The sequence below is a fragment of the Equus quagga genome, chromosome 9 (genome assembly GCF_021613505.1).
Source record: "Equus quagga isolate Etosha38 chromosome 9, UCLA_HA_Equagga_1.0, whole genome shotgun sequence".
Lineage (NCBI taxonomy): Eukaryota > Metazoa > Chordata > Mammalia > Perissodactyla > Equidae > Equus > Equus quagga.
This window is the reverse complement of record NC_060275.1, coordinates 48,234,052-48,258,036: the sequence shown is the minus strand read 5'-3', so window position 1 is coordinate 48,258,036 and position 23,985 is coordinate 48,234,052. Positions and strand designations below refer to the sequence as shown.

General features: G+C 40.8%; 1 protein-coding gene across 6 annotated transcripts; it reads left to right on the top strand.

The window, feature by feature from the left end:
- CABYR (calcium binding tyrosine phosphorylation regulated) lies at positions 1-23,474 on the top strand. Of its 6 annotated transcripts, XM_046671477.1 has the most exons (6): positions 338-401; positions 2,394-2,566; positions 2,665-2,718; positions 17,597-17,944; positions 20,968-21,568; positions 23,095-23,474. In XM_046671477.1, the coding sequence occupies exons 2-5, from the start codon at positions 2,419-2,421 to the stop codon at positions 21,561-21,563; spliced, it is 1,146 nt and encodes a 381-aa protein (XP_046527433.1). In that variant the 5' UTR covers positions 338-401; positions 2,394-2,418; the 3' UTR covers positions 21,564-21,568; positions 23,095-23,474. The 6 variants fall into 6 exon arrangements, with proteins under 6 accessions (XP_046527431.1, XP_046527427.1, XP_046527428.1 ...); XM_046671475.1 differs by lacking the exons at positions 338-401; positions 20,968-21,568 and adding an exon at positions 1-138 and having other exon boundaries at positions 17,597-18,859; XM_046671471.1 differs by lacking the exon at positions 20,968-21,568 and having other exon boundaries at positions 337-401; positions 17,597-18,859.
- The last annotated feature ends 511 nt before the right edge of the window (positions 23,475-23,985 follow it).

The following is a 23,985-nucleotide window of genomic DNA, read 5'->3' as shown; positions in this document are numbered from 1 at the left end:
GGCGGCAAGAAAGAACTGCCATAAATCTATTTCTCTCTCCTTCCAAACCAGCTCTTATTTTAGACTGAGTGACCAAAAGCGTGGCCTTGAGCTGCTCCGGACTCCCGGCCTCCTGGAACCGCCAATTCCCCTACGCCGGTGCGTATGCGGTCCGAAACCCGGCAGCACGGCTCTCGTACGCGCGGAGTTCTGGCCTTTGTCCCTTCCGGCTCCCCATTGGCTGGAACGGCCGAGGCCCCGCCCCCTCTCGTGGCGGTCCCGAGCCTTCCGCGAGAGGGCGGGGCTTTGTGACGCATGCCTTGACGTCCCCAGGGCTATAAAGAGGACCGCTGGAAGCGCGCGCTCCTTCAGGAGCCGCCGGCAAGGGAGCAAGGAGGAAGGTCGTAGCCGGAAAGGAGAAGGTGGGGCGAGTCTGGAGGAACGGCCCGCCCCTGCGGCCCCAGAGGCAGTTGGGCCCTCGAGGCCCCTCGCGCGTTGGGATCAATGGACGGTTCCTCAAGTGCCGGGGAAGGTGGGGGGCCGAAGTGGGAGGCCCGTGGGGACGGGCGGGCCCACACCGGCGGGTGTTTTCAGCAGCCTGCCAGCAGCCAGGGCGGCGGAGCTCCGGGACCGGGCCGGCGGGACCTCCGCCTGCTTCCTGAGCTCGCGGACGCGGAGTCTGGACGCCCGCTCTTCCACATTTCACTTCTGTCCCCGCCACACAGATCAAACGGCAACCCGAGCACAGCCCCCGCGGGGCCCGCAGACCGCAGCGTAGGTCCTTAGGGAGTGAGTGGTTTGTCCCGTTTACGTTTGCGGTGGCTCCGAAGCCCCCGCTCTCGCATCCTCAGCCCAAGGCACTGTTGTCCTGCTCAAACGTTATCGCTGTGGTCGTGGGTAAATGGACGTTCACAGTTTGGCGCGGGGGGTGTAAAATTTGCTAGTTTTTTTGGCAAATATTCATTAAAGGAGAGATTTGGGGAGAATTATTAAGCTGTCACTTTTAAACAACCCAAGTGTCTACGTTTGTGACTTTTCCCGTTGATGTAGTTACGCCTGGTGTCACGGTATTTCTCAGCTTGCTCAGGACAAATCTTTATATAGGACTGCGTTGTAGGACGCTCAGCATCCCTGGTCCTGAGGCGCTAAGTGGCCCCGCATATTCGCAAGTCCGGGGTAGGATGGGGTGGGCGGGCGCACCACCTTGGTTGAAAGCAGTTAGGATCACGCGGGGCCGCTCTCTCCAGTTAGTAGCACCAACTGGTAACTGCCTACAGAAAGGGTGTTTTGTTAGCTCCGTCATGGCTACTACTAAGCCACTTTCTAAACATCTGTCTGCTCACAGTGGGGTGCAAAGGATGTACTTTTGAAAAAATTATACATACATATGTATATATAAAATATATGTAATTATATGCATCATACGTAGAATTACTGCCTATGTCCCTTAACATTTAGTATGTGGGCCTGTCAGAGATGCCATTCTGGCTTTTTAAAGATGGTTTAATTCAGTAAAACTCCAGTTTGCATGACACTCTGATAGTAAGTTTTCATTAAGGAATTCTATACACTTAAATATATTCTCAAATGGTTTGCTTTGGCCTATACAGATTCATTTTTTCCTGACTTTTGAAAATATGAAATGTGTTTTTGTATATTCAGCGTTTTGCTATGACACATTAGTTGCATTTATTAGAGGTCGACCCCTTGTATAATTGCTGTAACTAAACTGTGCCACTTAGCCCCATGAAACTCGTTATTCTCTTTACTGTGGGGATGTTGCTGAGGACATGGTTCGTTATCTGACACTATTCTCCACTTTGTGGAGACCCATAGGAGAAATTTCTCATGGGTCTCAGTGTCCAGAATAGCTATGATTCTCCCAAGCAACTGATTTGTTTTCTTTTCTCAGGAAACTTGGATCATTTAACCAACTGTTTCCTACTTTGTGATGGCTGCTTGGTAGCTCAGGGCTGATTTGACAGCTTGGAAAAGCCAGTGCCCATGTGGTTTGGAAGGATGTTGTTTGGACACAGATAAATGAGATTAATTTAATTTTCTTGAAATTGTACTGCACAAAATATTTACTGAATTTTACAGAAACAGGTTTTGGTTGTTTGGTTTTTTATTCATTGTTTTTAATATCATCCTGGAGTTCTTAGCAGGGCTTTTCCCATGGACTTCTTTAATAGTACTAGATTGCTCATCTACACGTAATAAGCTAGTGGTAGTGTGGTTTTTTGTAAATTACCATCAATAATTAGCCCATTTTACTAGAATAAATACCTAGAGATTAGAAGAAAAATTAATAATTTTAATAGGAGACAGATTTCTTAGAAAATATAATTAACTGGTGAGAAATATTCTAATATACTAATATACTATTTATAAGACTTTGTTTTTCTTCATTATAGTTGAGATTACAGACATCCTGCCAAAATGATTTCTTCAAAGCCCAGACTTGTCATACCTTATGGCCTCAAGACTCTGCTTGAAGGAGTTAGCAGAGCCATTCTCAAAACCAATCCGCCAAACATCACCCAGTTTGCAGCAGTGTATTTTAAAGAACTTATTGTGTTTAGAGAAGGTTTGTTATTGCCTTTAGATTACATATTTGTTGCTTTGAAAAGGAAAGCATTTTAAGTTGGAAATTTTATGTATCTGATTTACTGTATTTATTCTCAGGGAATAATTCTCTGGATATAAAGGATCTGGTTAAACAGTTTCATCAGATTAAAGGTAAGTACCACAGTGGTAATAGTTTAATAATAATAGTTATAAATTATTGCATCATTACTAGCATGCATTCAAACTTGATGATGCCCTCAAATATTTTGTGTTTGAATAATCATACTGATGCTTTATTTTTATTATTAAATCAGTTTTTTAAAAAATTAGAAGACTGACTTTTGGAGGATTCTAAATCTTAAAAAGACAAAAATAGGAATCACTCATCTTTTGCAAACCATTTGGTACAATAAGACCTAGAACAGTGTGTGTAAACTATGACTCAGACTCTTTCCAGTATACCCTGTCTTTAGGGAAGAAGTACAGTGTATTTGAAGAAAATTGTATTTTGTAGTAATAAAGGCTCAAATTATAATGAGATACATTACTTACCAAAGTTCTGTAAACACTCTTCTTGGGAGATTAAAGAAAAGGTTCACCATCCCCTTTTTCTTTCTTCCCATGATACTTTAACTGCAGTGCGGGTGGGAGGACAGGAGATCAATTAGGTGTCATGACCATCTTTTCTGTTCCACAAGTCTCTCTGTGTAGTGAAGAGAGAAGTTTTTCGTAGAAGGTGGTCTCCTCTGGCCTATCTCTGTGACATAGGCTGTATATCTCTGTGTATATGTGTAAATGTCTATCTGGCCTATCTCTGTGACATAGGCTGTATATCTCTGTGTATATGTGTAAATGTCTATCTGGCCTATCTCTGTGACACAGGCTGTATATCTCTGTGTATATGTGTAAATGTCTATCTTATGTGAACGTGCAGCATGCAACTGAGTTGACAGAGGAGCAATGAAAAAATCAGAGGGAGAGAAATGAGAAAGGCAAAGTTGACAGGGTGAAAATTTGGGACGATCCCTATAAGCAAAAGAGGATAAATTGGTCAAATCCCAAGGACAGACACACATATCTAAAAGAATGGTAACAAAAAGCTTTTGGCAGGATTTTCTGGAGAAAATGGAGACTCATGGTCAGTATGGAAAATACCTAAATAATAATTGCTACATTGGCTGGCTAACATCTTAGAATGATCATAGAGAAAGAAAAGATCTGATCAATGAGTTGCAACTACCTTTATACTCATCCACGTTGGTGATGTTAATAGATAAAATAGCCAAGATAGGGAGAAATCAGGAGTAAGACTTTGGAAAATATAAAAATCATGAGGGTTTGGATCTGCAGTGAAAGAGACACCCAAAACAGAAAGCAAGATTAAGAGCAGCAAGAGTCAGCCTTTGAAGGTTCAGAAATATTCTATTGTGTAGTCTGGCTGCTTCCCTGCAGGGTCTTGGCAGCATTCTCAGCCTACCATGGGAAATAGGTCTAGGATTTGCTTACCACCAGCAGGATATACAGACAAGTGCTAGAACACTGACCACTCTCCCCCTCCCCAAGAGCCTTGTTTCCCAGGCAGTCAAGGTTAATATGGCCTTTGTACTTGTATCTTCTATACCAGGAGCTATGTTTGAGAGGATTGGGAGCGTGCAGGTTTGCTATGTTTGAGAATCACGATAAAGTCAGTGAATCTTTATGGTGAAAGGTAACTAACTGGTAGCCTTTGAGGCCAGTTTGTTTACCGAAGAATTTACCCACCATTCGACTTAGCAAATGGACTAAACTAATGTGGATTTTGGTCCAGCTGGTTTAACATCTTTGAATCTCAGGCTTCAAAATTAACAGACTGAACTAATGGAGTAGCCATACTTTCGATGGAGCCTCAGGGGTAGGAGATACTGCTGCTTTTTTCCTCGAGTAACTACAGATATCGAGGAAATTGACATAGATATATAGATAATGCTAAAAGCCAACTCATAGTATGGCTGTAGAAACAGATTGCTCTTTAGATAGTAGAGTAAAAACGAACTCCTTGTTCTAGTTTACCTGGGAGATGGGAAGTAACATGAAGGTATGACCAGAAAATACAGAGTTCAGTGTTACTGTCTAATATTGCTTTGGCTCGTTTATTCATCTGCCTTTTATTGTCGTCTGAAATGGTTTCTTAATGGACAAACCGTATCCGTTAACTTGGGTTCTATCATAGAGACTGCCTGAGTCCAACTATATCCAGGAAAGCATCACTCTGGGCTAAAGAGGGACTATCTGGGGATATACAGGGACCATAACGTTCCCACTTGGTAGGGCATTTCCTCCCCTGAGTGACATCCTCCTACCTTCTGACTGGTTTAATTCCCCAACTGCTATTCCTGTGGGAGTTCTAAATAAATTTGGCTGCATGGTTGTTTCAGTTCTAGACAATAAAAATGTAGTTATAACAGGTGGTATCTTTTCCTTCCTCTAAATAGAACTTTCTTTATGTGGATCCTAGTTTTAAATATGGATGGTGGGCATCTATAATAATCTACATGCTCTGTTGGTCCCAAGGATTATGGCTCTCCCAGGCTTTCAGTGACTTGCAATATGAGGAAATGGACCATCCTTTGAGGACTGAGTCGACTTACTCTTATTCTGGTCTTTCAGTCTCTTCAGCAAGAGGCTAGATCAGCCTAAAGACTGCACCAGGTGTTGGAACTTGGTGATATGGGCAAGAGCTAAATTCCTAGTGCATTGGTCCCCACTGATCTCCCAGATATCAGATATTAGCATGAAAGACGTGTGTTTCATAAGAATCTTCCGTGGGGATGCTGTATCCTCCAAAGTTATTCCCAAACTGGTCATTCTCTGCCAGCAGCATTACTACGAAGCTGACTATATGCATGAAAAGTGTGGAGATAAGTACATCCTGCATATATCATTTGTTTTGTTTGAATACTTCATTCTGTGATTTTTCCCAGAAGGAGCCCAGTTTTTGGTAGGGGCCTCTAGGACCATTAGTGGTTATCCATCTCCCCAGTGACTTCAAAATTTCATGCAGAGGCAGGTGAGGGAGGAGAAAAAGAACCAGACATGGGAGCAAACTTTTCTCACGTCTCTGTTGTGTCTCATTTTTTCCCCCATTTTCCAGAGCCTAGGATCTTTAGAATGGTTTCTGGCTCTATCCAGGTCTCCGTTGTGGTATTTCACCCACATATGCCCATTTCCAAAGCAACTCATGCTGTGAAACACTTTCTTGGATCCTCCTCTTGTTTTTCTGCAATTTGATTAAACAGATCTCACTACCATATGAATCTATGAATCCAAATAAATCATTGATTAAGGGGATTGTAGAAACTCAGGCAATATTTTAAGGCAAAAGAGTTGTCTCTTAAGTTCTATCACCTAGGATATGCTAGGAAAAGAAGGAAGAAGAGGACAGAATTTATTGAGTACCTGTTTTGTCCTAGGCATTTACAATATATTTTGTCGATTAATTAAGACAACTTTATAAAGTAGGTGACATCATTGCAATTTTGCTCAAGAGAGTTCTGATGCTTGGGAATGATTAAATAACTTGTAAGCTTCCAAATATTAAGTAACTGGTAGAGTTAGGATCTATACTTAGATCTTTGTAGTAGCATGAAGATGTTCCTAGTAGCATAACTCATGCTCTTTCCACAACATTCTAGGATCCCTCTGCAACACCCTTAAATTCTTGAGCTGAAAGAGTGAAGGGAGAGGAATTTCAGCTTCCTTTTCTCACATTATCTTGCACTATTTCACTTCTTCCTCCCCTGTCACCTTCTTGTGTGGAACCTGAAGCCTAAATTATGCTAATTTCTAATCTTTTCACCACTCAGTGAAGAGGGCAATGATTTCTCCTTCAGAGTGGCAAAAGAGATCTCAGCAGCGCTATCATCTTCCATCCGGGTAAGCCTAATTGAGTCCAGTTTCCGGCGTCAGCCCTGTCTTGGCTTCCAACGGAGGCAGGAAATAGCCACCTCTTATAAAGAATCAAGAAGGCCTAGCCCACCTGGATCCTCATCTGTTACCCTGTTAACTTTTCTAACTGATGCTGGACATTCTTTGCTTGGCCATGTAATAGAAATTATAGTCATGAACTGCTGCCGCCCATTGGGCCCAATTTCAATTGCTCTGCAGCATCACAGCAATTATGAATGTCATTAAATATTGTCTTGAGTTATTCATGTTAAATATTCATAATAAGTAATGTTTTTAGTTTAGTTCCTATGCCAAATTCTATTTTTCTGCCTTATATAGTTGGTTACACATACTTGTGGCTCTCCGCTCTTATTAAAGAAACAAGGAATATACCTATTTCAGGACTACCCGTGCTAAATTTTGAGAGGCTCTGGTGCTACTTCATACTTTCCTGGGCATTTTTTCAAGTAAGGCTAAACGGAGTCCTTAAACAGGGATGGGTATTGTGCCAAAATGACCCTTTTATTTCTTGAAGTCTTGCATTTGCCTAGGCAGGGTGGTAATTTGTACCAAGGTAATAATTTAATTAAATTTAAAAACGGTTTGAATGATTATCTGGTGATGTTGTTGGGATGGGGGCTAGGTCCTTTGTGCTTTTCCATTGTGGTAAGGTTATTCACTTGGGGAATAGTCCATAATAAAGAAGGCAAATAAATCACTGAGAAAATGGTATAGTCAAGATTTTGGGTCAGATTGTCAGACTAGGACAGAAACACAGGATCAGGATTAAGAGAGGAGGGGCCTGGGGTGGGAAGTAGATATGGCAAACCAGGGAAGCTGGAACAGGAAACCAGGTTGCCAAGATCAGGAACACTAAGAGACAAGAGGCAATACATGAAGGAAAACATCTTGGGCCTTGTAAGTTAAGTGTATCACTCTGCAATCAAGAAACTTTGATAGCTCTCTATTTTCACAACATCCAAACTCTTCAGTGTTGTAGGGATACTTTTGAAAAATATTAAACTGGTAGAGATTGATTTCAGATAACCTCTAATTGTTCCTATTTGCTCTGTTGATCCCTATCCACTGAAGCATTCATTTGCTTTAGGGAGAAGGCAAATATAGCCTGGAGCAAGGAAGTTATTACTCAGTATTGAGATTCCAATGTTCATAGTACAAAAGCTAACAATTTGGAGTTTTGCAGGAATCTGTTTTTGTTGAGAGATTTTCTTGGCATTTCCAGATCTGAGTTTTGATTTAAGAGCCAAAGCTACCAGAATCAAGTTTTTACTTTACATAAGCCATAGAGGAGGGGAATAAAAGATAGGATACAAAGGATATTTCCTGCTGCAAAGGAAAGGGAAATGGAAAGTCCTTCTTGGCAGTGGGATTGTGGAGTGGGGTGTGGGTAGTGCATGGAAAGTGCTAGCTGAGATTGAAACTGGGGATAAGGAAGGTAAGTAGAATCTCTGACCAGAACTCTAAAATCTGAGCAGAAGGCATTCTCTGCTTTCCTGGGTGCTGTCTAGAAGAGTGCATGCCTCTCAGAGAAGCCATATGGTTAGCATGGCACTGCATTTAGTATGACTTATGCTATATTCAACACCTCTACAATTGTCATGATCAGACATTCAGTAAATATTTGTTGAATAAAAGAATTGCATTTGAAGCAATAGATTAGAAATGATGGAGAATCTTTCTCGGATGAGCCTAAGATATTATTTCTGGTTTGCTATGGCCTCTGTGTGGCTTTTAGTGGGTCCAGATGTGTTTAGATTATCTCAGAGTGCCGACTAGCAAGGAATCAGTATGGGAAAAAGTGAAGTGACTCAACCTGCTAGCAGAGCTGTAGTACCTAATGTCCAAGCTGGGAATATGTCCAGCTAGGGCTCAGATGCTAAAGAGGACCAAATTATGAAGGGGATCTCCCAGTCCTTGAGTGAAATAAGCAAACAGGCCACACTTGCCACAAAGTAGAAACACTTTAGTGGTAAATACAGCAAAATCAGAGACCAACACCCAGAGCCCAGGCAACGTGAGTTGCCTCTGCTGGAGGTAATTGAGAGCTAGCAGAAAAGGACAACATGTGGATCAGAGCCAGAGGCTTCCTTAGCACTCCGATTCTGTCTTTAGAAGTGGGAGAACCTTGGCTAAAAGAGCAGTACCCCAAAAGACTGAATAATTAACCAAAGAGACTTTTAAACTAGAAGGGACAAATGTTTTTAACTAAGATCAAGTAAATTTTGCCATTGGGAAATGAACATTTGATGAAAACTGAGATCAGCTAGAGAAAATAGAGTAATGCTCTCTAGCATATAAGTCATAGTATGTAAATTTTGATCCCTTTACAAGACTATGGCATGCAAAGTTTTCTACAGTCTGAATCTCGCCTACCTTTACAATCATCTCTCTCATTTCATATCTTCATAGACCTTATGCACCAGACAGACTACTTGCCATCTCCTGAAAATATGAAGTAATTTTAAGTCATTTGATTTTGGCTTATGCTACTTTTCTCTTCAGGGATTCCTTTCCCTCCCCTTTCTACTTTTCAAATCCCACATATCCTTAAAGTCCAGTTCATTATTTCATTTAACAAATATTTAAATTCCTAACCATTACCAGATGCTGTGCTAGGTGAAATTCAGTTGACAAAGAGAGATTTCAGTTTCATCTATGATGGAGTAGCTAATATTGGACTTACCCACCTACCATAAACAACCATAAAAGCTGGAGAAATTGTATAAAACAAAGTCCCGTGCTGAATTCTTGGGAGAAGGGATTCACAGAAATTGAGCCCCATATTCACCCTCGTGGCAATTTTCAAATTCTTGTGCAGGGAAATAGAGAGCAAGCAGAGAGTGGAGGTCTTTCTGGGAAGAAGAAACAGAGAAGCAGAGTTTGGGGCTACTAATGTGGCTGGGATTTGTGTGACAAAGTACCAGAGAGAGAAGGCATTTGAAGAGAAGGATCCCTAAAAGTCTGCAAAAATATTTCCTTTGGGTTTTTGGCCAATTCCTAAGCTGCTCATGTGTGGACCAAGGCTTGAGGAGGCTTAGCAGAGAAGAGCTGTTGGGAGACTGAAGGCTGAGTAGGGATTTCAGAAGTGGTTTGCTGTTGGAAGAGGCTTTGGAGTTTGGGGTCAGCCAAACTGAAGAGACTTTTGTGAAACCCTGGCAATTAAGTTGAGAGCCCAGGAAGGTCACACCCTAGGAATAAAGGCAATGTGCTAGGAGTAAGAACAAAGCTAAAATACACCCACTTTAACAAAATCTAAAAACCAAGTGTCAGGAGGATCTGATCTGCCATTATTAGAACAAGATCAACACCATTTAGAAGAAAATAATCAGAGCCTCTGCAATGTGTCATTTACAATTTCAAGCACAAATAAAAATTACTAGACATCCAAAGAAGCAGGAGGAAATGCTAATAATCAAGAAATAAAACATAAAACACTCACTAGAAGCAGACCCAAAGAAGATCCAAATATTGGAAGTAGTACATGAGGACTGAAAATAACTATGCTGAATATGTTTGGAAAAAATGGATGAAAAGGTGGAGAACTTCAACAGAGATAGAATCTAAAATAAGAGACAAATGATTATTCCATAACTGCAAACTAAAAACTTATTGGATGGCTGTACTAGCATAAGACAGAATTAGGAAGCTAAAACACAGGGCAATAGAAAATATTGAAATTGAGTTAAAGAGAAAAACAATAGGAAAGAGTGTAAGAGACATTTGTGGGACATGATCAAAAGGTCTAACGTGTAATTGGCATCACAGGGGGAGAAAAGATATGAGGTGGAAAAGTATTATTTGAAAAAATAACGGCTGAGAATTGTCCCAGTCCAACTGAAAGACATCAACCTACAGATTCAAAAAGTTTGGTGAACCCACAGGATTATTAGGAAGAAAACCACACTTCAGCACATCATGGTCAAATTATTGAAAAAGATAAAGGCAAAATCATGAAAGCAGGCAGGGTAAAAGGGCAGATTACTTTCAGGGTAATAAGACAAATGGCTGATCACTTAACCAAAACCATAGAAGCCAAAAGACAATGGAATGATATCTCTAAAGTGCTGAAAGCAAACAACTGCCAACGTGGAATGAATGTATACCCAGTGGATAGCTCCTTTAAAAAAAAAGAAAGCAAAATACAGACATTCTCAGACAAAAGCTGAGAGAATTGATTTCCATTAGACCTGCTCTACAAGAAATACTTGTAAAGAAGTTTATAAGTAAACAAGGAATAAAAGGGAACTTTCTAAATCCAATAATACCTATGCATTACAAAAACTTACAGCTACCATTATTCTCAATGGTGAATATTGAATACTTTCCCTTTGAGATTGGAACCAGGACAGAGATGTCTAATATCATCATTTCTATTCAACATTGTATAGTATGTTCTAGTCAGTGCAGTAAAACAAATGGAAAACAAAAGGAAAAAAAGAGAAAAAGGTATACTTATTGGAAAGGAAGAAGTAAAACTACTTTATTCACACAAGACATTATTGTGATGTAGAAAATCCAAAAGAATCATCATCTTGGTAACCAGCCTGATACTACAGAGGAGAGGGTGTATGGACACAGCCCGGAGTTTTATGGGCAGTAAGTTAAAAAGTACAGATGTGCTATCTAATTGTCCTAAATCTTAAGATAATGAATTCAACAAGTACCCACTGAGAAAGTAGATATTACAGAATTCGTAGAATAAAAGCAGCATATACCACTATCCCCCTTTTTCATGTTTCCTTACTACTTCTAATTTATGCCCCATATCAGTTAGGAAAGCCTTCAGCTACAAGTAGCAGAAAACCAATTAACAGTTACTTAAAGAAAAATAAGATATCTGAAAGTGTTGTTCATTCTGCTGCTAATATTATAATAATAAAGCATCAATTATCTAGGCTTTCTGCTCTACCCTCCTTAGCATATTTTACTTGTCCCTTCATGCCACTGCTCCAGGTGTTAGGTCCATGTTTAAGTTAGGAAGGAGAAGAAAGTGGTGGTGCCAGTAATACTTGTTCCTTTCATTAAGAAGGGAAAATCTTTCCAAGAAGTCTCCTAGCAGACTTCCACTTCTGTCTCATTGGCCAAGGAAGGCTAATAAAGTTTCTGATAAGGGAAATCAGAATGGACAGGGCTGGTTTAGCACCTTCTCCAGAGGGCCTCTGGCATCTTGGGTGGGGCAGTTGTGTGGGGCCCCTTTCATACCTGCCCCTTCTCTTTTTCAAAGCTTAATGACAATCACTTAAAAGCCATTATATTCCGTACATATTTCAGTCACTACACTGACCACATTGTCATTTAATCATCTATTTGTGTGTCTCTATCCTTAGTCAGACTGTACTCTTTAGGAAGTCTTATTCATCTTTGATTCCTCAGTTTCTGTCACATAATAGAAGTTAATGATTGGTGAATGAAGAATGAGCGGAAGAGAGGAAGGGGAGAAAAATAGACTGCCTACTGTCTCTAGTATTCCTCATTCCGATCAGTTCAGCACACAACAGTTGGAATCCTCTTCTGTTTTAAACTCTTAAACACTGTATACCATACATACTCCAAATTCTCGACTTCGAGTACTCTACTGTGAGTTCCTCACCTCCAGTCCTTATCTCCTGTCTCCTCTCCTGTCCTGTTAATCACCTCTCCTATCTCCTATTATGTCCTGCTTTTATTTTCCTCTTGTCTTTGACACCTTTCAGGTTTCCCTTTAGTGCCAGAATATGGCTTTTTTCTTATTCTTCCCTGGCAGTTACGTGCCCCAGCACCACCAGTCTCCACATGAGTTCTGCTATTCCAAGCAATAGTGTGTGCTTGGCACTTCTCTCTTTATCTTATTGGTTCCACAGAATACTGATTTTCTGTATTCTACAATGAATTTTAATCAGTTAGTCACTTTATTGTACTTAAAAGTAAACTATACAGGGAGAAATGCCTTTCCCTATGTTCTTAATTCTGAGAGCCTGTGCAGTTTTTTTTTGTGTTAAAGTAGAACCAGATCACTGAAGTCATATTGGGTTAATCTTCATAAGGTTGATAAGTAAGATTAACCCATAGCAAACCTAGTTTACAACTTGAAGAAATACAGTTTTTTGTACAAACACAATCTCAAGGTTACAAATCAGCAATCTTTGGAATGATTAAAACAGATCTTAAAACATGAGAGAAAAGCTCTTTACCTTTCTTGTTTTAGCTATTTTATTGGGGTCATATTGACTTATAACATTGTGTAAATTTCAGGTGTACATCACTGTATTTCAGTTTCTGTATAGACTGCATTGTGTTCAACACCGACAGTCTACTTTTAATCCATCACTGTACATATGTGCCCCTCTACCCCTTTTGCTCTCCCCCAACCCTCTTCTCCTCTGGTAACCACCAATCTGTTTTCCTTATCTGTTCTTTACCTTTCTTAATAAACAGATATTGACAGGGACTCAATTTAGATTTACGTTATATACATGGTAACTTGTATGCATATGTTTGCTGACATTCTCTCATGTATTCTAAACAAAGCCAAATGGTTAGTTCAGTACTTTGGATTTTCGAAAACACTGTTAAAGCTTAAGGCATCTGATCTCAACTTAATTTTTCAGAATTAAGCAATGCATCCATTCAAAATAGTATATATGATATATATATGTGTTTATATACATAGACACACACACATACATAAATTATAAATGAAAAACAACTATGCTGCATTTTATCACCCAGCTTAGGAAATAGCCAATTTAATTTTAATCAAAGCTGAATTAAAAATGTGAGGTTTATAGTTTTTAATTTTTTACATTTCAAAACTTTTCTCTCTCTTTTTAACTAGGTGTTGATTTATTCTTTTCTCATTTATATGTGATTTACAGTTTATAGAATACTTTCAGATGAATGATTCCATTTATCTCCACAAAAACTCATGAGGTCAGAATTATAACTCTCCTTTTGCAGATGAGGGGCTGAAGCTCAGAACGTTGATTTGGCCAAGGTCGTGCAGCAATTAAATCACAGTCAGGACTGAAACCTAGGTCTTCTCCTGTGTTTTTACTGTGAAAAGAAAGCAGCATACAGAAATTCCCCGATGAACTGTTAATGATTCGTAATTACGTAATGCTTTACCCTTCCAGAATGGTTATTTAATAGGAGACTTCTACAGGCAAAACTATTAAGCCTGGGAATTAATCTCCTAGATATAATTTGACGTATGACAAGCCTATGAGGTAGACACTTTTTTTTTTCTTTTATTGAGGTTATGATAGTTTACAACCTTGTGAAATTTCAGTTGTACATTATTTTTTATCAGTCATATATTAGGTGCACCACTTCACCCTTTGTGCCCACCCTCCACCCCCCTTTCCCCTGGTAACTACTAATCTGTTCTCTTTGTCCATATGTTTATCTTTCACATATCACTGGAGTCATACAGAGATTGTCTTTATGTGGCTTATTTCACTTAACATAATACCCTCAAGGTCCATCCATGTTGTTGTGAATGGGACGATTTTGTCATTTTTTGTGGCTGAGTAGTATTCCATTGTATATATATACCACATCTTCTTTATCCAGTCATCAGTCATTGGTCACTTAGGTTGCTTCCACGTCTTGGCTATTGTGAAGAATGCTGCAGTGAACATAGGGTGCATGGGTCTCTTTGAATTGCTGATTTCAAGTTCTTTGGATAGATACCCAGTAGTGGGATGGCTGGGTCATATGGTATTTCTATTTTTAATTTTTTGAGACATCTCCATACTGTTTTCCACAGTGGCTGCACCAGTCTGCATTCCTACCAGCAGTGTGTGAGGGTTCATTTTTCTCCACAACCTCTCCAACATTTGTTATTTTTTGTGTTGGTTATTTTAGCCATTCTAATTAGTGTAAGATGCTATCTTAGTGTAGTTTTGATTTGCATTTCCCTGATGATCAGTGATGATGAGCATCTTTTCATGTGCCTATTGGCCATCCGTATATCTTTTTTGAAGAAATGTCTGTTCATGTCCCCTCCCCATTTTTTGATGGGGATGTTTGATTTTTTGTTGTTGTGTGAGTTCTTTATGTATTATGGATATTAACCCTTTGTCAGATATGTGATTTGCAAATATTTTTTTCCCAGTTGGTGGATGTGTTTTTGTTTCAATCCTGTTTCCCCTTGCCTTGTAGAAGCTCTTTAGTCTGATGAAGTCCCATTTGTTTATTCTTTCTATTGTTTCCCTTGTCTGAGAAGACATAGTGTCTGTAAAGATCCTCTTAAGACTGATGTTAGAGAGTATACTGCTTCTATTTTCTTCCAGAAGTCTTATGGTTTCAGGTCTTACCTTTAAGTCTTTGACCCATTTTGAGTTTATTTTTGTGAATGGCATAAAAGAATGGTGTATTTTTGTTCTTTTACATGTGGCTGTCCAGTTTTCCCAACACCATTTGTTGAAGAGACTTTCTTTCCTCCATTGTAGGCCCTCAGCTCCTTTGTTGAAGATTAGCTGTCCATACATGTGTGGTTGTGTTTCTGGGCTTTCAATTCTGTTCCATTGATCTGTGTGTCTGTTTTTGTACCAGTTGAGGTGGACACTTTTAAAACGGCAAGTGGGTCTTTCCAGAGTTGCTAAAATTACATCATGTAAGTGATGTATCACATAGGCCCCATGCAGGCAATCTAGGGGTTGAATTACTGCTTCTTGAAAATTCTCACGGTAAATAAATCATTGGTTGGGGAATTTAAGATCTTCTGGGTGAAAATAGAGTTTTAGAGGCCTTGAATTGGTCTGGGGGTGGGTAGGTCAATCTTGTCAAACGTTGGGCTTGGGTTTTGTGATGGCTTTTGTTACCTTCGTTGTACTGCCGCCTTCAAATTCCTTTAGCAGTGGACTGCTGTTACCTTGTGCTGATGGCGGGGCTGGGGTGCTAAGGGTGTTTCTCTGTGCCTGGGCTTCACACTCAGCTTTCAGCCTTCCCCTCTCGTCTGCACCCCAAAGAGCGTCTCTCCTCACGTTCTTGCCCCTCACCCAGGGGCAGCCTGCCATTTCTTGTTACTCTGTGCTGGTCTGGTGGTTGGGGCACAGGGATTCTCTGGCCTAGGCTGGCCCTTGCATCTGGGCTGTGGGGGTGGAGCTTTCTCAGTGTTCCTGCTGGTCATCAGTGTGGCAACCAAACTCTACCTTGTATCTGTGGTCAGTCCTGCCAGTATTCCCTGCCTCTGACCCAGTGGTAGGAGACCTCTGCTTGGTGTTGATATAGGATCCCTCTTCTGACCTCTACCCTGCTTCCATCTTTCATATGAGGCCCACAGAAAAGTGCTTGTGACTGAGTGTGAACCTCATTGGGTCTGGAGTCCTGAGCTATTCCAGACTGACATCCTAGCCCACATTTGGCCTTTAGCAGTTAAGATTTTAGCTGATACCAGTTAGTATGGTGGTGGCCTCTCCTTTCTGGGCTCTGCCACAGATGAGACGGTTCTTGTAGCCCTTCTCTCCTTGGAGGGAGGGCTGGTTGCTCTTTGGAATCAGGTGACTTGATTGCCTGGGACTCTGCTCTCTGATGGGCTCAAGAAAAGTTATTTTGTGGTTTATCTGACTTTTCCTTGTTGTGATGGGAACAATGTTTTCTGTTCAACTTTCTATATCTGAAGTGTAAGGCCAGCCTTATTTAAATAAAATTTCCTTTATTCCTCCAGCCAGAGGAGTTCTTTTCCTCTTCTGAACTTCCATAGATCTTTATTAGGACCACTATTAGGTACTCATACTTTTTTACCTATAATATTTGTGCATCAGTCTTATCCTCCCCGACTGAAGTAAGCTTTATGAGGCCTTGTCTTAATAATCTTTATATCCTCAACAGTGCCTAGTACAGTATCTTACATGAGCACAAGCACTCAGTCCAATGTATGGTGGGTAAATGGCTTTATTAAAAAGTGGGTGGGGAAGTCCCAAAGAGGCGAATGGTTAGGCAAATGAGGTTATTGTTCTAGGCAGAGGGAGGTTAGAGTAGATGTGGCTCTTTGGACTTTTTTAAAAACTTTTTTATGCAGGTGAGCATTTGGTGTGGCACCATGTCCATAATTAGACCCCTTCCTTGAGTTTACGGGAGCTCAGCAGCTATTGCGGACGGAACACTGTAGGACACTATTCTTTGGAAAGCAGCTGAACCTATGAAAACGTCTTCAAACGAGGTTTTGACTTGAAGCAAACAAATTCTTGTAAAGCAAATTCTCCTTTCCCGCAGATTTCATTATGATATTAGGGAAATGCTTCCCCAAGAGAAAATCTTCCATAAAGTAAGCAGATGTGAAAATGTTCGATGAGTACTGACTAAGGTGGTTAGACAGGTGTGTGGGTGGCAAGCAGAATGCTGAGTCCAGAAAAATCGAGCAGTTTTCCAGCTCTAGGAGTTTCTGCATATCTTCAGCTATCTTGACCTTGTAAGCCATGGGAATTTCCCTCATGCCTTAGGATTCACTGAGTCCTCACTTACGGATCCGGAGATCTCTTTCTGCTCCTCTTGTCTAAGTCAGTATGACTCTGGCTGCATTATCACACCTTGCTAGCAGGAGCTACCATTTTGGGGTTAGAGTGTATGACATTTCCTAATGTAAAAATATCCTATAGTCCTTAGTTTTCCAATTCATTAAGTTAAACTTTATAAACCTATTTTCTTAAATTGAAGAACGCCTTTATTAATGTGACAGCATTTGTTTCATTACTAAGTTATTACACCAGCTACAGATTAGATAATTTCTTGCCCAGGTTGAAGTCTTTCTTTTCCCTCTAGTTTTATGAGGAAGTTTGGCTCAAGAGCTTTTTCCCTGGAGGTTTTCAGCTTCCTTATTTCTAGGCAGAGTTAGGATCCTCCCCCTCATGCTGACCAGCTGAAGGTGGTGTCTGATTATTAGTTTTGTTGCTGTGCTACTTAGAATCACTTATTTCTGAGGAAATGAACTGAGGTATCTTTTGAGTGAAAAAGGACAGGAAAGTTTTATCGCCCACACTAAACCACAGATGTTGCAAATAAAGCAAAACTCTTTTGTTCTTGTGTATATATTGACATTTGAATGCTCAAGCTATTACTACTTTCCTTCAAATTCTTATTTGGGGAATGTATGCTTATTAACCCATCTGGCTGTTATTTTTAGTAGAGAAGTGGTCAGAAGGAACGACACAAGAGAAGAAACCAGAATGTGTAAAAGAACCAGAAAGAACATCTGTAGTTTCCAAAGAACCTAGACGGATGGAAAAGTCTACGGACACAGAGGAGGACAACATAGCTGGACCGCTATTTAGAAACAAAATCACTCAGTTCCCATCGATTCACGCAGAGCTGCAACCTGAGCCTGAGGAGACAACTGAAGCAGTTCGTGGTCCTTCGAAACCACCCACCCCTAAAGTTACTACCCCACCCTCATCACCATCCCCAGCAGCTGTCTCACCAGAGTTTGCCTATGTCCCAGCTGACCCAGCTCAGTTTGCTGCTCAGATGTTAGGTAAAACTTCATCTATTCATTCTGATCAATCTGACATTTTAATGGTGGATGTGGCAACAAGTATGCCTGTTTTGTCCGAGGAGAGGCTGAGCTTAGAGGCTGCTGAAGATATTGTGGTGGCCTCTCCTGTTGTGTATTCTGGAGAGATGGTAGCAATGCGGGTTCAGAGCCAAGAAACTGTCCATGTAGATTTGCATTCTAAAGACCAGGCTGAACCATCAACGGCTTCCTCATTCCCCTTGCAGGATGAACAAGAACCTCCTGCTTATGATCAAGCTCCTAAGGTCTCTTTGCAGGCTGATATTGAGGTTACATCAATCCTTCATATATCATCTATCTATAAAGATCAGCCTGTGACTGCAGGAGTTACTTATGTTGAGCAAATACCAGAACAAATAGTTATCCCTTTTACTGATCACGTTGCTTGGCTTAAAGAAAATGAGCAGTCACCACCAGTTAGTTCCGTATCTGTAGGAGGCAAGAGAGCCTCAGGCATATCTGAAAAATCTTTAGGTTCTGCAAAACCTGCACAGTTGGAGGAGAATGCCAAATATGATTCCTCAGTACATATGGAGGCAGAAGCAACAGTTCTGCTCTCTGACACCTCTTTCAAGGGTCAGCCTGCACAATCCCTGGATGCAGAGGGCTCTACCAAAGCAGGAGGCTCTGAAAAATCTCTACACCTTGAAGTGGAGATCATTGCAGTAGTCCCTGGCAATCCTGGAGAGGAAAACTCTGCATCCCAGGAGACGAAGGTCAAACCTGTGCTCTCTGGGGAAGATGCAGAAGCAGTACACTCAGATGCATCTGTAAGATCATCTGGTGGCCCCTACCCTCCTGTTCCAGAAGGTTTTACTGAATCAGACATTGAACCAGAATGAGGAGCAGCACCTGAACAAGGTTTGATGGAGCCAGGTAAGAAAATTAGATACTTACAGAATTAAAAGTTACATTTCAGGTAACCATCTAGGTAGGCTCCCTGCAGATTGGTCAAGTCTTTTTTTTCAGTAGTTTTTAAAATGCCACACCTATTTAAAGGCTTTGTTGTATTTGAGATTTTACTCTTATGAGCTGAGTGATTTTCAAGTGACATCACCACAGCTTGGCCTCCACGTTTGGTCATCTAGCACTTTTGTGTTATTCTTTTGGATATTTTATGTATTGAAAAACATTAGAGCCTGTTGTCAGGTACAAAATATATTTATGTGATCTGAATACTCCTATTGCAAAACTGTAATTAGGGGATGTTGGTTTGAAATTTCTCACTTGTGAAGGTAAAATCACACTACAGCAATGCATTTCCATAGGCTGTGGCATTTAAAGCGTAAAAGAAATGGTGGTGTTTGACTCTGCTTTCGCCCTGTGTCAGGAGAGCTCTGCATCCAGGTTTGGGGAGCTGGGTCAAGCACTGATTTCCTGCCTGGGAGCTTCCTGCAGCCGAGGGAGCAGCTTCATAACTGGATGGAGAGAGGACAGGTCAGGTTGAAGTGCTGTCACACAGGGGAGCAGGGAGGTAGCAGCAACAGAAAGGACAGGGAGGCACTCGAGCAATAATGGATGCGGCCAAGATTCCCCTGACAAGTGCCAAAATCAGGTTGCTTTCTTGGCTGCTGAACTATCATCAGTGCTTTCCTGTGACACAGACATGATTTGACCTCCATCTCAGTCTAATTATGGCCTTTGGTCTGCTCATCCTCCTGCCGCATTCAGACAAATGCAGGGATGCTTCTCCCTTTAGGGACAGATGGGAAATGCATGAGCCAACCTCCCCCATTCCTTTTGCAGAAACTCTCTCAACTTTGACTCTTAGAGCCAGAATGATAAAGTGTTACCAAAGCAGGTGTTTAGAGATCAAATTGTGTCTGGCTGTGTGACAGGGATTCTGCACAGCTGAAAAGGCAGAGGGCAGTGTTGGGAGTATAGCCTGTGGGACTGGCATTACACTTGTGGCTTAAGCAGCACTTCCATACCAAGTTACTGTTCTCAAGTGCTTAACTATTTCCAAAGCACTAGGAGAATATTTAACAACAACAAAAAAACCTGAAGAGTTGGCTTATGCACCTTTTTAAATTAGCTTCAAGAAAGATCAGTTGAAACTATCTGAAGCTACTGAAAAATCCTATCAGCTCATGTGCATAGCGTTGTTTTCTTTCTTGGGGAAGAGAAAAAGCTGCGCCGGTGATACATGGCCCAGTGTGCAAAAGGTGAACTCGGAACATTTGGGCGAACGGCAGCTCCTCCATCAGGAACCTTTTCTCCTTTATCCCATCTTCTGGGACTCAGTTCTCCAAGACAGCACTCTCTTAATTAGGCAAGTCAAAGTTGGTATCATAGGTTCCTTGGTGTCAGTAGATGGATGGCACTCCTAGATCTTTTTTTACTTAAAGAACCCCCGTGGGACCAACCAGCCGTTTACTCCCTCTTAGGACCTCTGATTTCAAGCCTTGCCTAAAAGGGGTGCTCTCTGGAGTTCTGAGTTCTAGATTATGGGATGTTTTGAGTGTGCTGACAAATTAATGGGAGATAATGGTGCCTGTGAAGGGCCAGAGATATTTGATTATGTGATCAGATGACCTAGCAATGACTTCTTTAGTAAAGAAAAAATCACTATGCAGATGCATTAACAGATTTTCAATGGCTCAACACACTCTTCACTTGATTTTTTTGATAAAGCCAAAAATGTTGATTTTCCATTTCCTCTCTGAGGACTTTGTAGAGGCCATGTCTAAAGTTTAAGTACCTGGAAACAGCAACTTAGAATGAGATTGCTGCTTCTGCCACAACTCTAGTGTCCCTGCCACTTGCTATCACAACATTGTTCCTGTTTTCAACTGTAGAGAATCTCTCTTCTTTCACATTCCAAACACAATTCATTTAGCCCTCTCTATAGCATGCTTTATGGCACATAGCACTACAGCTGTTTGTTTAGACGTAAAAAAAACCTTACAAAGACATTTCTGTGCATAGCGCCTGATACAGAGACCAAATCTTTAATGCCTGCAAATTTTTTTTTTTTTTTATAGCAATAGCAGCAAGCGAAGCAGGACAACCACCACCATATTCTAACATGTGGACCCTTTATTGTCTAACTGATATGAATCAACAAAGTCGCCCATCACCGCCACCTGCACCTGGGCCTTTCCCCCAAGCAACCCTCTATTTATCTAATAAGGATCCACAGTTTCGGCAGCATCCACCGAAAGTTACTTCTCCAACTTATGTGGTGATGGACGACAGCAAGAAGACCAGTGCCCCACCTTTTATTTTAGTAGGCTCAAATGTTCAGGAAGTACAGGATTGGAAACCTCTTCCTGGACATGCTGTTGTTTCTCAGTCAGATGCCTCGAAGAGATTTGCTGCAGTACAAGTACCCATTGCTGTTCCTGCAGATCAGAAATTCCAGAAACATACCCCAAATCCCCAGAATGGTAGTCCTCCTACAAGTGGACAAGATGTCCCCAGACCACAAAGCCCAGTGTTTCTTTCCGTTGCTTTCCCAGTAGAAGATATAGCCAAAAAAGGTTCAGGATCTGGTGACAAACATACTCCTTTTGGAAGTTACGGTATTGCTGGAGAAATAACTGTGACTACTGCCCATGTTCGCAGAGCAGAAACTTAAAACTGGTAGGTAAATTTTCCTACCATAATATGTGGGCCTTAACACACTTGAGTTTTCAGCATTTTGATTTGTTGACCTGGAGACTGAGGTATTTTACAAAATTGAATTGAGATATGCAGTGAGTTGAGGTATGCTCTAATATGATGTGGTTATTGCCTGCAACTTCCTTCCCAATTACGAATAAATGCACAGCAGGTGCACTGCACCACAATGACTCACACAGTGGATTTGGTCCCTAATACACAAACCAATCAGCTCAATCACCTTTGAACACCTGGTTCTGTCTAGCCCTGTGGAAGACGTAAAAGGGGATGGATTAAAAGAAAAAAAAGAAAGAGACAAGACATAGTTTTATATGGGAACTTTAGAATCTACTTGTCATGTTTAAGGGGTGGGGAGGAACAGAGAGAAGGCATAAGAGCTGGAAACAATTAAAGAGCAAGGTAAGAGATAATATATGGAGCATCCAATCAATGCAGTAAGTTTATTCCCTGTTAGAGTGAATATTTAGAGTAGAATGGACAGGCTGGAAATACATCAAAGAGCTAAAACAACCACAGACGAGAGAGTTTTATCACTCACAGATCATTTTAAATTTTTTATTCAACCAGTACTTAATGCCTTGTACTGTGCCAGCCCCTCCCCCCTCCTCCATGTGTGTACAGTAGAGGGAGCAAACATGGACCGTACACCTTACTGGGAGAGAAGGACAAAAAAGTAAAGTACACTATGTGAAGTATTGTGAAGAAAACCAAGAAGGTAACTGAAGCAGGCCCTCCTTTATTAGACTGGGTGTTCAGGCCCGGATGTAAACTGACACCTGAGTAAGAGGAGGAGTCAGCCTTGCAAAGAACCCACAGATAGGAAGGAAAGAGCATGGGGGTTCAAGATATTGCAAGTAGGCCAAACTGAGACTGGCTAGGAGGAGCTGTGGAGAGTACATAAGATGGCGTTGGAGGCATGAAGAGGGGCCCATATAATTCAGGGCCTCTGTATTCCAAGGAAAGAGATTTGCATTAAAGTTCAATGGGAAGCCAGAAGAATGACAGATCCCACTGGCTGCCATGTGGAAAAGTAACAGAAGTCAGGAGGATGTCAAGAGAGGAAGCAGGGAGATGAGTTAGGAATATAATACAAATGTTATACCCAGACACTAATGAATGAGTTCAGTTACTAAAAACAATTTATGGGTCCTTCAAGCTGACTATCTGATGAACAAAAGCTAGATTTCATTCATAGGCTGGTTCAAGTACTACAGTTACCATATTTAAGGAGACAACTCTCAATTATCAAAATATCTTAGAGCTATGTCTACTACTTATTCATCCTCTTTGTAGACTTTTAGTGGAATTGTCAAAATGGCTGTTTTCAGCATGAACTGCTAGGATATTTTAGTACAAATGCACAGGTAACTGATTAGTTAAGAGCTTTGTAACAGCAGGAGGGTAGACCTTGCATTTCTGATCTTCCATTCATTTTACATGTTCGGATTCATGACTAAACAATTCACAATTTACCTTATTCCTAACAGATGCCAAAAAATGATGCTGTTTGAGTCGATGATCAAGGTGGAGTCTGCCATCAAGCGTAATATATCAATAAACTTCATGCAAGCATAAAACCTGGTATTCTTATTTTGTAATTTAAGAGGTATACAACCAAACACAAAAGGCCTTAAATCTTTTCAGACTTGTATCACAGTAGCATTTTCCAATTCGTACGTATACAGTGTAAAAAAACTTTAACCGTTCCTACTCTAGCAGATCTAGTCACAAGTTTTCTGGCCAGGTGCTGCCACTTGATCATTCTGTGTCTGGCATTCACACCAAGTGAACACAGCAGCACTTCACTATACTGCTGTACTACCCAGAGAATACTGAGTGCTAACGGCCTACTTAGCACTGGGCACCCTAGGTGGCTAGTTCTTTTTGGCCCTGGGGACTGCAGCACCATAAGGACGTCTTTGTAAGGACATTCTTAATAAATTTACGATAGCATTAAGTGGTAACACTAGTATATTTGAAAGTTTAAAAGAAACCACACTTTTTTTGAACATTCTAAAGCCTTTATTTAGCATCAGGTAGATTATTTCATTATAACACTTGTTAACTTCAAGACAGCAATTAAAATAACTTACTGGTAGCTACCTAAGGCCCTTTGCAGCAGTATCTCAGTCTGGGGTTGGGTGGATAAATACCGTAAGATTAATGTACCCCAATTAAAGGGGCAAAGCTACTGTACAGTAGGTCTCCATACATATTTTAAGTACACAGGTGCCTTGCAAACTTGAAATGCACAAGACCTCCTTTTATATAGTTACATACTTATAATACATGAGTGCAACTTAATTTCTTTGGTGGCATTTGCCACTGGAAGTTGAAGCATTTAAAAAAAGTTTGTCGTTATGTAATGACAGTGATTA

Excerpts from the sequence above, each read along its gene's own strand:
- CABYR (XM_046671475.1), top strand. The coding sequence starts at position 2,419 with ATGATTTCTTCAAAGCCCAGACTTGTCATACCTTATGGCCTCAAGACT. Across the intron at positions 2,567-2,664 it reads ACTTATTGTGTTTAGAGAAG|GGAATAATTCTCTGGATATA; the intron begins GTTTGTTATTGC and ends ATTTATTCTCAG. Across the intron at positions 2,719-17,596 it reads ACAGTTTCATCAGATTAAAG|TAGAGAAGTGGTCAGAAGGA; the intron begins GTAAGTACCACA and ends TGTTATTTTTAG.